This window comes from Haemorhous mexicanus, chromosome 2 (genome assembly GCF_027477595.1).
Source record: "Haemorhous mexicanus isolate bHaeMex1 chromosome 2, bHaeMex1.pri, whole genome shotgun sequence".
NCBI lineage: Eukaryota > Metazoa > Chordata > Aves > Passeriformes > Fringillidae > Haemorhous > Haemorhous mexicanus.
This window is the reverse complement of record NC_082342.1, coordinates 16,383,118-16,396,082: the sequence shown is the minus strand read 5'-3', so window position 1 is coordinate 16,396,082 and position 12,965 is coordinate 16,383,118. Positions and strand designations below refer to the sequence as shown.

General features: G+C 37.5%; 1 protein-coding gene across 4 annotated transcripts in view; it reads right to left on the bottom strand.

Moving 5' to 3' along the window:
- Nucleotides 1-2,992: 2,992 nt before the first annotated feature.
- TBC1D23 (TBC1 domain family member 23) overlaps nt 2,993-12,965 on the bottom strand; it is a 31,835-nt gene continuing 21,862 nt past the window's right edge. For 2 of the 4 annotated variants that reach the window (XM_059874144.1, XM_059874136.1), the window contains exons 15-19: nt 12,515-12,559; nt 9,466-9,554; nt 6,582-6,717; nt 5,865-6,059; nt 2,993-4,725 (exon numbers count right to left, since the gene is read on the bottom strand). In XM_059874144.1, the coding sequence (XP_059730127.1) occupies nt 4,644-4,725; nt 5,865-6,059; nt 6,582-6,717; nt 9,466-9,554; nt 12,515-12,559 (547 nt within the window). In that variant the 3' untranslated portion in view covers nt 2,993-4,643. The remainder of the gene's footprint in view (nt 4,726-5,864; nt 6,060-6,581; nt 6,718-9,465; nt 9,555-12,514; nt 12,560-12,965) is intronic. The other 2 variants (XM_059874159.1, XM_059874152.1) reach the window with 1 other exon arrangement.

The following is a 12,965-nucleotide window of genomic DNA, read 5'->3' as shown; positions in this document are numbered from 1 at the left end:
CTGCCGGGACTCGCAGTGCCGGCCCCGGGCCGCGGCTCAGCCGGAGCCACCCTCACCCACGCCGCCTTCGAGCGGCCCGGCCGGTGCCGGGTCCGCGCTCTGAGCGGCGAAGTGCGGGGCTGAGACACCCCTGCCCTGCCTGGGGGCAGCGAGCAGGCAGCGCTCCGCCGGGCCCGTTCAGCGCCGGCAGCAACAAGCGGAACCACCAAAGCTGTGCCGGGGGCTGTGCCGAGAGCCCCTTTGCCCTGCCCGGCCCAACCCAACAAACCCTGGCAGCCCTAAGGCTCCTAAGGGTTCACCCCAAGGGACCTGTACCAGCTTACAGGTAACTCATTCACCGGGACATCCCCCTCTTCCTTTACAAGAACAGCATCCCCCAAGGTACAAACATCTCCACAGTGCTCCAGATGTGGAGCAGTGTCCAGTTCTGGGCTCCTCAGAACCAGAAAGACAAGGAGCTACTAGAGAGGGTGCAGTGGAGGCTACAAAGATGATTTGGGGTCTGGAGCAGCTCTCTTATGAGGAGAGACTGTGGGAGCTGGGCCTGTTTAGTCCAGAGAAGGGAAGGCTGAGAGGCGATGCCCTCAGTGCAAATAAACATCTCAAAGGCATTTGTCAAAAAGGTGGTGACGGACTAATGTCAGTGGTGCCCAGTGACAGGACATGGAGCAATGGCCATGAACTAAACCACAAAGTTTCACCTCAACATGAGGAGGAACTTCCTTACATTGAGGGTGGCGGGGCACTGAACAGGCTGCCCAGTGAAGTCTCCCTTTCTGGAGACATTCCAAACACACCTGGGCAAGCTCCTGTGTTACCTGCTCTAGGTGACCCTGCCTTGGCAGGGAACTCGGACTAGATGAGCTCCAGAGGTCCTGTCCAACACTGCCAATTCTGTGAAACCAACACACTAAGTACCATGCTTCTCTTCCTTGGCTTTAAACACCAAGTGCTTCCCTTTACTCAGCACAAAACATTGCTGTCTCATGTACGTATTTTCCAGCCTTGGGCTTTTTAGAAGCATGTTTGTAGAATTGTAGATTTTGTGTAGCACTATTTCTCACACAAGATTATGTCTGTAACCTGAAGGCACATAATGGCAGAATGGGGAAAGATAAAATGGGTAACCCAGGGTGATCAATCTCTTACACACCTCCCCTTTCAGAAAACATGCAGAGAGATAAAGGATGGGAAGTGCATAACCACTGTAAAATGCACAACCACTACTGCATGCAACAATTACAAACCTTTCTTCAACCAGAGAACTGTTCAACCTGCCCCTGGGAGCACTAAAGGGAACCCACTCATCCCAATCTGACCAAGCCAAAGGATGGCACAACAGACAGTGCAGCAGCCCTTAGCAGGCCTCCCTCCTATATATACATGCCCATGGTGGTAGAAAGAGCATATGTGATTTTTAAAAATTTTTTCTTCCCCAAACATCACAGTTTGCAGGACTCCAGGTGCAAAGAACAGCTCTCTCCCAACTTCTTCCCAGATAAGAAAAGAATAAGAAATCAAAGAGTATCATCCCTTGAAGGGGCAAAGCACAGGCCAAAAATCCAGTTTCCCATGGGTCAAAGAGATAAAATGTATTTTTCAAGTTTCCAAACAAAAGTATCTGAAAGCACTAAGTACACCTAGTAGAACAAGTTACAAAGTACCACATTTTCCTTCCCTAAAGGGAAACTTTTCACACATTCAGCACACTACACCTATACTGGAAAAGCTTATTTGGCAGTACCTGGTTTTGAAACTACAGCTGACATGTAGTTGGAAGGAAAAATCCAATCACAGGTGAGACCCATGTGTTAGGGCTAACAGGAAAAGGCAACTTTAAAAATTGCAACTCTGCAATGGACAGTATTTTTTGTGGGTAATACATGTAAAGTACTTTACAAATTCTCATACAAATCAGAATCTAAAAGAATTTGTGAGACAAGTGAAGAGCCATCAGTGAGCACAGAAGCACCAACTCTCACAAAGGTAAGAGCTTTCATTTGGCCGGGAAGTTTACTTCAAGACTTTCTTTCCTACTCCAGACTTCATTTCAATCACTCCTGCACCATAACTGCTACCTTATATTCAACAATATAGACCATGGTGCACGCAGAATAAAACAAGAGCCAACACATCTCTAGCAAATATAATTAAAACAAAAATCCTTGAAGCTAAAAGGGACAGGAAGTAGCACACCAACTTTTTTGATTTTTTTCTTTTCAAAAAATATTACTGCAGTACTATAATTAGAATTTCTGCTCTGTAATGCAAGTTTTGTAACAAAACCAGTAACTACAGGTATGTACAATATAAGGGAAAAGTGGCCCTTAAACTGTGGGTAGAGATACACCAGCAACATTGAAATGATTCATAATTTGGGCTGAGCTTTTTAAGATAAGAGGTAAATTGATAACTTGTACAATGCCTTAAAATTTACAAATAATTATCCTCTACATGGCTTGGATTTTTTGTTTCTACAGAGAAGGGGTTTAAGAACTGACTTCCTGTTGCTTTACTTGCTGTAGATCTCAAAGGTCTGCTGTATTTGCCGTCCTCACAGTGAAGCATACACATTAGCCACATTACACATTTAATACTCAAATACACCTGTTTAACAACTGAGTGTTATTTTCACTTTCCCCCTTCTGACTAGGAGAAATATGTTGTATCATTCTGTCAACATTTTCATAACAAAAATATGATGTTGAGAAGTCTGGAATTTATGCAGAAGCCTTTTCTATAATGTGATTATTTGTGAATTCACTTTGACCTTTCTGTGAACGGTCACCCAAAAGTCCTTAATGAAATTAAGTTAAATTCTGAAGTACTTACATTAAGAAGTCACTGGCAGTAGCTCCCTATGATCCATAATCCGCGTCTTCCACTCCAAAGATCAAATTCACTTCCATTTACAAAACACCTTTAGGAAAAACTTTTAATTGATTCAGAGAATTTACACAGTATGCAACTAAATGCCTTCTGACAGAACAAGTTATGTTCAAATTGTACTGGTTTATTTACAACTGTAGTTTATAAACAGTAGCACAAACATCTTTACATGAAAAATTCTTGTTGCTGAAGTAGGCACAGAGTCAGAGATTCTTGAGGATATTTTCAGGAGGGACTCGGAAGAGGAAAATGTAATACAACAGCTGCTGGGCAAAACTATAAATACATGAGCATTGGCCCAGGTGCAATTTCATGCAAATATTTTCAACAGTTCAAGTTCTATTGGTGTTTACTCAGATACTAAGAAGGAAAAAAAAGTAATTAGTTCCAGAATTAAGGTGCCCTAGCTTGATTCCTAGTAAAATAACTTAGAATAACGGTTTTTTATAAAGGTCAGTTTAACTTGTATTACCTTCTGATGAAGTACCAAATCATAGGTTTTGATTCAAGTACTCAGAGGATTTAATGCAGCAAAGCTAATCCCCATTATCTTTATTTCATAGTTTTCGGTGATTTCCCATCAGTCTACAAAGATGCTCTGCCTTGTCCGTAAGAACATTCCTGTACTGAGCTTTGAACAAGAAAACCATTCTTGAACAAATGGAAAGCTTATGATGAACAGTCATATAGTTGCCATCTCCCAAATCTTTACTAATTTAGAAATTGTTACTCAAAATAATATAAACAAATGGTTGAATCAATGAAGGTAACTGGTTAAGAATATATTTATCACAGGTATGCAGCACGGGAATTCCTCCCCTGGTTTTCTGTGCATTCATCTTCTTGCTGAACACACCTTTGGTCAGTGTGTACTCACTTTTGTACTGAACTGAAGGGTTTTAAACATCTAAAGTTCTTAGATATTTTGCTTCTGAGGAGCAAGGCAACTTGTTTTCAACTGTCATATTCTGTTATGAAACATGCATTTCAATGCACACACACGTCTTTACAAGGGAAACAGCCTCAACCGATGAAATGTAAAATTTTGCATAATTAAAAAAAATCACAATCCTGTAGTCAAAACTACAGTTAATTTCAGTCTTTAAAAATAATCTTTGCCACCAATTCCAGTTATTTAGCCTAGTAGCTGGTAAGACTTTAAAAACACCTTAATTTTTCAAATTGCTTGTATTTTTTCCATTTATCTGCAGCCCAAACTTAACTGTTTTTAATATGAAAACAGTGTTTTTAAGATTTGCATCTGTCCTGTTCAAAACCCTAAATTTTTAATTAGTCTTTGATACTACCTGGTAGGCAAAATCCAATTTCTAGACTGTAGGCAATGGAGACATTTTATTTACAAGGGATGATAATTTAAAAATCATACTGTTTTCAATTGTTCCTCTATATCTTACAGTCTTTCATTCCTTTAACATACTTAACATGAACCCAGACGCATCTGCTCTTGCAAAGATGCAGATCACTCCCATTAAGGCTGCATTAAAAAGAAACAAACTGACCTTTATAATAAACACTTCTCCAAAACAAAAAAATTATAATTAAAAAAAATAAACAAAAATCCTGTTCAGAAACGGATAATAATTTACCCTATCTTAAGCCTGCTACTCAGGCACTCCCACCAGCAAACAGAAAAATTCTCTTAAGTTAGTATTCAGTTGGGAAACAGTCAGCTTGTGTCCACATACAGTATCTTGGTTGCTTCTTCTTTATAAACTCTACAAAGTCTTTAGTTATTAACTCTCCAAGGCATCCAATACTTTCATGATCTGTTGTTTTATGGCTTTGGTAGCATCACCTGCATTTGGAATCAAATACCTTAAAAAAAATTAGAAAAAGTCATCATTAATTCACTATAAAATTTTTGAGTATAAATTCCAGAATTCTTTTCATTCTTCATCTGTCTAGGAGGAAGGGAAAAAGGGAATGTATTAAAATGAAAAAATTCTAAGAAAAGAACATTTAATTCCTGATTACACTATGAAACTTTCTCTTTGTGAACTTAGAATTGTTGAGGAGTACTTTACAAGCCATCTTGGAAAGAAAAATTGACTATGGGATAGGTCAGGCCATTCCAGATCTCTACAGATAGCACTGTCTGAAGCATAGAGGTCCTTGCTTGGATTTTGTTTTGTGGTATTTTGGTTTTTGTTTTTTCAGTTCCTATAGCTCTAGATCAATCTGCTCAGTCCACAAGGCAGTGATTAAGTAATTCAACAAGCAGTAAAGTTCTCTGCAAAATTTTAATTTATCTTTACAAACCTTAGGAGCCAACAGGAACAGAGTATCCCTAGTTAGGAAGGAAACTCATCTCCCCTCTCTTGTGAAAACAGAGCATCCCCTGCACACAATTCTCTCCAAGGAAGATGAGGGAACATCCAGCTGGTATCAGCAGCCTTCTTAAAACAGTGCCAAGAACAGCAGGCTACACCAGTGAAAAAAAGCCTGATACACCACTCCATCTAACCCCTTCCCCCTCTTAAGCATGAAAATACTAAGCATGGCAACATGTAACTTCCAGGAATCAGGTTTCAGGGAATCAGAATTTTGAATTTAGGCTTCTGAACTCCTTGCACAATGCACAGAGAACTTGAGTCAGATGTTAAAAAAAAAAAGTTACTCCATCATACTCTTAAATCCCACTCTTCACAAATTGATACTTTTGCTGCAGACAACTGTCTATTTTTATTTAAGACCTATTACAAAAAGAAAACACTTGCACATATCCCATCCCCAACAACTGTAGGTGCAGTTCCTCTCTTCTGGGTCTGATAAATACCCATCATTTTACTGGCAAATCTTTTTCCCTAGTTCACATCTGATTTATGTATTCCTAAAAAAACCCCAAACTATTATTTTTGAACTCAGTTCTGGGAATTACAGCATACCCCTGATTTCCAGTGTACAGCATCCTGGATATCATTACCATTTACACTTCTGCTACTGAGATGGCTTACCTTTCAACTGCCAGAATTTCTATGCCTGAAGTATTGCTATTTCCATACTTAAAGGTGATCAGTTCTGGGTGTTTCTTCTTGGATGTGATTTTGACTACAGAGTTGAGTGCCTGTCGAGACTGTATGTAAGCCAGTCCCTTTCGTGATGGAATTTCCCTCAAACAGTACATATGAGTTGCTGTTACTAGGAGATGACTTAAAGGAAAAGAAAAATTCAAATTAGTTTTGTTAATGAATTAAATATCAGCTATTTAGAAAGTTAAATTCTATGACTAAACTACATGGAGAGAGCTAGATAATACAGCTACCAAATCTAAGAAACAGTTTTAATACTTTCATAATATCCAATGAAGAAAGCTCTACAAAAGACTTCAGAATTTCCTTGAGTGCTGTAGCAGAGCCATTTCTGAAAACAAACGCGGCATTGCCCCCAGCATTACTGGTGCACAGAGCATGCCAAGTACCTCCAGCCCCTCTCTCCCCCTTCAAATTTTCTCACTACCTTGTTCTTCAAAGCAAAACTTTACACCAGGTTTTATACATAATTACCATTCCACAGCATTGCAAATACAAGAAAGCAAATACAGTAACATTTTGTTCTAGTTTGTTTCACAATTCCATTTCTAAGTTTAATAAAAAAGCTAAGTTAAGTGACCAACACTTGTTTTTTAGAATGTGTATCAAGATGGATGTTTTCACTGAACTTAATTTCAGTACCTGGGAAACATATGTCCATTTTCTTTCACTTCATTACATGGAAAGTTATACTTCACATCAGGTTTATTTATCCACGTTTGGATGTTGACGACCTCTTTTCGATCATCATCCGACATTGAGGAGCTGTCAATTTCATCTGGTTTGAATGGAGGGGGTAAAAACATTAAAAAAAAAAATTCACACCCATCAGTCAACTTTTTAATTTGCTTAAGCCCTCTGTAGCTAGACTGGTTCAAAGCAAGCAATATAGAATTATTGAGAGGGAAGAAAGAAAAAGGCGTCTCTGATATTTCTCTCCTTATTTCCTCTCAACAAACAAGTATGTTTAGGTCAGGGGGTATCTTAGGCTGGTCCGATTTGGCCATGCAGTAAAGCTTCATGGATTTCTTTCACCATGAAAGTCACCTGTCCAAACTTTCCTTGAAGTCATATAAACCCTTTGCATTTAAACCAACAATATCTTTTGGCAAGGAGTACCAAAAGCAAGCCAACTACAGTCCAGGAGAGTCTCTTCTTGTAGCTTCTAGTTTCTTTTACAAGAAGAAATTAATACCTGTTGATCCCTTTGAAGGCCAGGCATTATTTTTGTGGATCACTTTTCCTCCCTTAAAGTGCCTCTTTCACATAACAAAACTTCTAACATTCAGCTGTGCCTTTTGTGAAAGTATTATCACATCTTTCCTCATCCTACTTCTGCCTCTCTGAACCTTGTCCTGTTCAAACTGTTTCTGACATCAAGGGCAGAAGACACACAATATTTAATGTGTGGGTGAATCATAGATTTCTGATTTGCTTTTCTGACTGTTAATGACCACTTACTTATTATAAACCCACTGCAAATCATTCTACCACCACTGGATCTGAAACTAGAAGTGGTTGGGGGTTTTTTAATGTCTTTCTTGCATTAAATTCATACTGAATTTCATCACCAATTTTATTACCCAGTCCTGCCAATTAGCAAAAGACTCAGTCTGTCCTTACTATCTCAGATAACCTATGATCATTAGCAAAAATTGTTGTCTTTGCCTTCACATCCTTTTTTAAGGACATTTAAGAACATATTCCAACCCAAAATTTTCAGTACAGACCTCTGTGAAACACCCAGAACTCCTGCATGTGCTATTACTTAGTTGCAAAACACTGATTTTATGTCTAAAGTTGGTGATTATGTTTACATAGTAATTTTGGTGCTACATTAGAAGAAATTAAGCAATCTAGTTATCTAACACAATCAACTATATTAACTCCATACAAATTACTCCCAGAAATAACTCAGAACAGCTCCTCAAAGAGCCTTTTTCAAAGCCAGTTTCCTAGACTTTGTTAAACTATTTACTTCAATGCAATTCAGAATCTGAAACACACTTTGGGAAAAATTTCCACTGAAAAATACATTATTGAATTGAAGCAAATGGAACAATAATCCACCCTCATGTCTCAGAATCACAGAATGGCTGAGGACAGAAGGGATCTTTGGAGGTCACCTGGTCCAACCCCCCCTGCTCAAGCAGATCCATAGAACAGGCTGCAATGATTACAGCTGACTGCAATTACTTACTACAGAAAAACCCCAAACACTAAAACTTCACAAAGCCAATTATTCAGAAACAGATTCACTTTTTGCATTCTTCTGTATCAAGATCATATACATTTCACTTCATATGTGTTGGCTTTGCTTACTCCAGTTGCTCTGATTCTGCTTACTTACCAAGTATAATAGTGCTTTTAAAAGCAAATGTTAAATAAAACTTATTAAAAAAATATTACTGAAGACATGTTCTAGACAATCTGTCTTGGAGGAGCTGGTTTTCTGGAAAACTAGTGTTGCAAAACAGACCTTGCAAAACACTATTATGGATGCTCAAAGAACTGTGCAAACTTAATTACACGGCATTTGGAGAAATATCTTGTTAGTATTAAAGCTTCTGCCTGATAATTTCACTTTGCCCCTCCACAATTTTTACTGCAGATGATGATCAACTGTTTGTTGATAATGTTATTTAAACCTGTGACTTTCATTAACCTTCCTGAACTGCTTCTTTTGCATATCAAAGATTCTCAGACTAGTTACTTGTTTCTCCAACACAAGCCAAACATGCCTTTTGGCCACAGAAGAGTTATTTGTGAGATGATGATTGGGAGTGGGCTAAAACTAGCAGAGCAAAACCAGGGCAACAGCAGGTTGGAACCATTCTAATGTTAGAACTGCTCTCAAAAAAACCTCCAAACAAACCTTTATGAAATGTGCGGTGTTCCAATTTTGCCTGTAGTTTTTCAACAAGATAAAAAATTTAAATAAAAATTGCATGGTTTTTTTTTCTACAGCAGTCTGCATGCAAATCAAGAGATGAATCAATTATTAATAGATTCAGTGCTAAAAAGCCAAGTCTGAAACACTGGAGAGGTATGTACACATTAGCCGTTTAAAGTCTAGCTCCAACTATATTTCAGAAATTCAGATCATTACACTTATTGACAATACTAGACATTTAAACTGAAATACATCAGCCAAACTAGGTCTTTTATATTTTGCTTACTGCTGTGAGTAATAAAGGCACAATTGCCAGCTTACATATAAAAATCTTGAAAAAGATCTTTACTTCAGAAACAACAAGTGAAGACAAAAGATCCCCTAAATCTGCTTATTTCAATTTCTTCCTGTTGGTTGTTTGGTGCTTACCCCAAATTACTTTTTATTTCATCTGCTCCTATGTATTTGAAGAGGGTCAGTCCTAGGCATTACCATAACATACATGAACAACAATAGTAGACAAGTATCATATTGCAAGACAAAGATGTAAGATACACCCGTTTGATTTAGTCCAGTTTAATAATTTTGTCTAAATAAGCTAATCCAGGTAGAAGAAAAAATGTTCTACTGTACCAGTATCATATTCTTCTTCATCTCCGATGCTGAATACTGGCTTCACACCACGGTAGGGTTTTCCTACTCTGTCACTGCTGCTGACATGTCTGTTGGCAATGAAAAGGGCAGGAAAAGGTGTGGGACAGGAGAAGAAAAGTAACTTTCAGACTGATGGTCTGAGTTCCACAGTAACATAGTAGCAAAATGTAAACACAGCTGTGCAACAGAGAAGGACAAGAGACTCTCATAAAGCTGCCTGCAAGGAAGAAGTGAGTGACCCATCAAGCAACTTGGTTAGTGAAAGCACATAATTCAGTCACTTTGTGAGGCTGACTGTTGCAACAAAGAAAGTGGAGAGAAATGCTGTTTTGTTTTAAAAAAATCCCATCTTCTGCTCACCTTCTCAAATGGCAACATACATTAGAGACCTGAAAACTGACAACACACTTCACAAGGATGCCAAATTCAGATAAAGCAAAAAACAAAGACTATTAACTAACATGTCTGGAAATTCATTTTTTCTGGTTAATTCCTCGAAAGATAATAAAATGCCTTTAAGAACTACACAGTGGGGTTATTACAAACCATCTGTGGTAGTCTAAATCCTGACTTCCTGTTCATTACTTCCAGCTTGAGTGAAATCTTGAAATATTTGCTAAAACAATTCCTACTGCTACAATCCCAGCACCAGTGTGATATTCCTGTGCTGTCAAAAAATCACATTTAAATTGTTTCTACAGCTCATATCAAATAACACAAACACACACATATTTTAAAAGCTCCAGCTCAGAATGCTGTGATTACATGGTCACAGCTGAATTAAAAGCTCTTGCCCTCAACTGTTAAGAATACCTGAAAAATATGAGAAAAACCTGAAAGTACATAAAGCAACAATACAGGCCATTTCTGAAAAAACCAAACAGTTCATAATTTTAGCCTTTAGAACTGGAAACACTTAGCAGTTTTAAAAAACTCAAAACAAAACCAGAAAACCTGCTTGTCCCTTTCTTCCAGTTCAATAACCTCCTTCCCCATACTGTGTGTTTATGTTTCCTACCAATTCTAAGCCTTGGCTCCTGTTTAAAGTACATTCACAAACTCCGGTTTAAATGCTACTCCAGAACCAAGCTGGACAGGGAACAGGTTTAGTAACATGTAAATTAATGCTATTAATTACTTAGGAATACTTGAAAGTAGAATTGAAAGTTAGAAAAGAAAACAACATTTTCTATGGGTGAAATTTACTATTATAAACAAAAAAAGGAAAAGTTTAAAAACCAAACAAACAAAAATGTAGTCTACAATGGCACAAAAATAAACATACAATAACATGCTCATTAGTGTTTAAGACAATAAGCATCAATAACACTGACAATTCAAGAGGGCAGTGCTTCCATATGGAGACTTTTGTAAATATGCTTTAGTAATACATAACCAATTGAGTAAGAAGCAGCACATTTAAATAATGTCAAATTGAATTATACAGAGAGGATCTAAAAGCAGATCACACTGGTGTTTATCAAATGAAGTTAGTCAGGACAAGAGAGTAAACAAGAGAGTAAAAAGCTGCTTTATAAAAGCCTGGTAACATCTTAAACTAAAAATTGATTCCCTTTAACCTGTTTACATGGAAGAGTATCATTACACGGTTACAAATTGAATGCAAGGTCCTTTGGTGGCAAACCTGCCAAATGAAACATCCTGGTGATAAACAGAAAGTAGATCTAATTGAATTGATACAGAAAAAAATATTATTCTAGGTTTTTAAGAACTGTAATTTTAAGAAAATACGCTCGGGATATAAAGTGTGAGCTAATTTATTCTTGCATCTAGCCAATGGAAGAAGATGTGCAATACGAATGAAAGGAATAAACAAAATCATCAAAGTAAAATCTCAGTATATGAAAACCTCTTGGTTACAAATACAGATTCATGCATCTCTGAGTTATCAAAGAGTTACCATATTTAATTTGGTATTTTAACACTTGTTTACCATATTAGAGAAACAGATCAACAAAATGTGGGGTACAATCCCCATGATCTTAAGTATTTCTAAATTAACAAAACATACTATGTGCTATTCCCATTGTTCTTCTTCTACAGAACATTACTACTGATTTTTCTCACATGAACAACACCTTTCTGTGATGCTTTTGGGTGACCCCCCCAGCTCAAATTATGTACAAACTACTTGAAAGAAAAATTAGTCAAAAATCCTTGAAAACCCATTTTTAAAATTTTCAATAATTCATCCAGCACTAACCTTCATGCATTTCAGTGTAAGTGGGTCAAAAGCTACAGAACTCCTAAAGTATAACCAAAGTTTGAAAGTGATTATGCATGAGCTGCTCTTCAATTATCACAAGTAATTTTACAAAAACCCAAGTCATAATATTTATTTCTGAAATAATTATAAGACACGGTATGTGACTCAATTGTGAAGGGCCTCCACATTTGCACGAAATGTAGTAGTTATGTGAACAAGATGAGGTAGAATTACAAAGCATATTTACTTATCAGTTTTCTTTTCCCAGTAATGAGCATGTCTGCTTCTTTCAGCATGTTCTATCATCAAGTGATAAAGTACATAAACATTTGAGACTTCCAGGCAAAATTTCTGTATGGGTTCCCTGTCATATCTAAGTTCTGATATTTTAGGAAAAGTTTACTTTTCATAATTACAGTATGTCTTGTTGAAACCTTAAGCCATAATTTGTTCAGTAATTGTTCCTGATTTCTTCTACTAGTACAGGTTACTAATAAAATGTATATAGGAAATGACAGGTTAAAAAAAAAAAATCCATAAAAAGCAATAGTAAGGAAGAGAACAGAAATAACAAAGCAGGAACTAAGAGAAGAAAGCACTGCCAATACATTCTTTTTTCTTCCTTTAGTCTCTTGACCAGTGCTTGTAAAAAGCAATAGTTTTAATATATTTCAAGAAATTAAATTCATATCAAAATATGCAAGCAATCTTGTCAGTGTAACCAATGCTTACAAACATTGTGATGCCATGCTAAATACAAGAAAGGTGGTTTTAGTCAGACTGCTTAATTATCAAGCTTACCGCTCCAGGCTTGCTCTGTCTGGCCAGGAAATATTGAAAGGTATTCTACAGTACATTGGGGCAGAGGACAGAACAAAAGAATTAAAAAAATGTCAAGGAAAAACCTAGATAAATAGCTGAAATTCGCTATATTGGCAATGTATCTTCTTCAAGGAGGATGCTTGCAAATAAAAACAAGGCTTCATGAAAGCTGGACACAAGGTAAAGAAATATTTGCAAAAAAATCTACTAAAAGATGCATTTCGTCTGCTACCTGTGGTGTACACGTGTAAGCATTACCTGATTGCACAGAACGGCCTGGGTTGGAAGGGACTCTAAAGACCAAGTTGTTCCACTCCCTGCCCTGCACAGGGATACCTTACACCAGACCACATTGCTTCAATCTCCATCCAGCCTGGCCTTGAGCATTGCCAGGGATGGGGCAGCCACAGCTTCCCTGGGCAACCTGTGC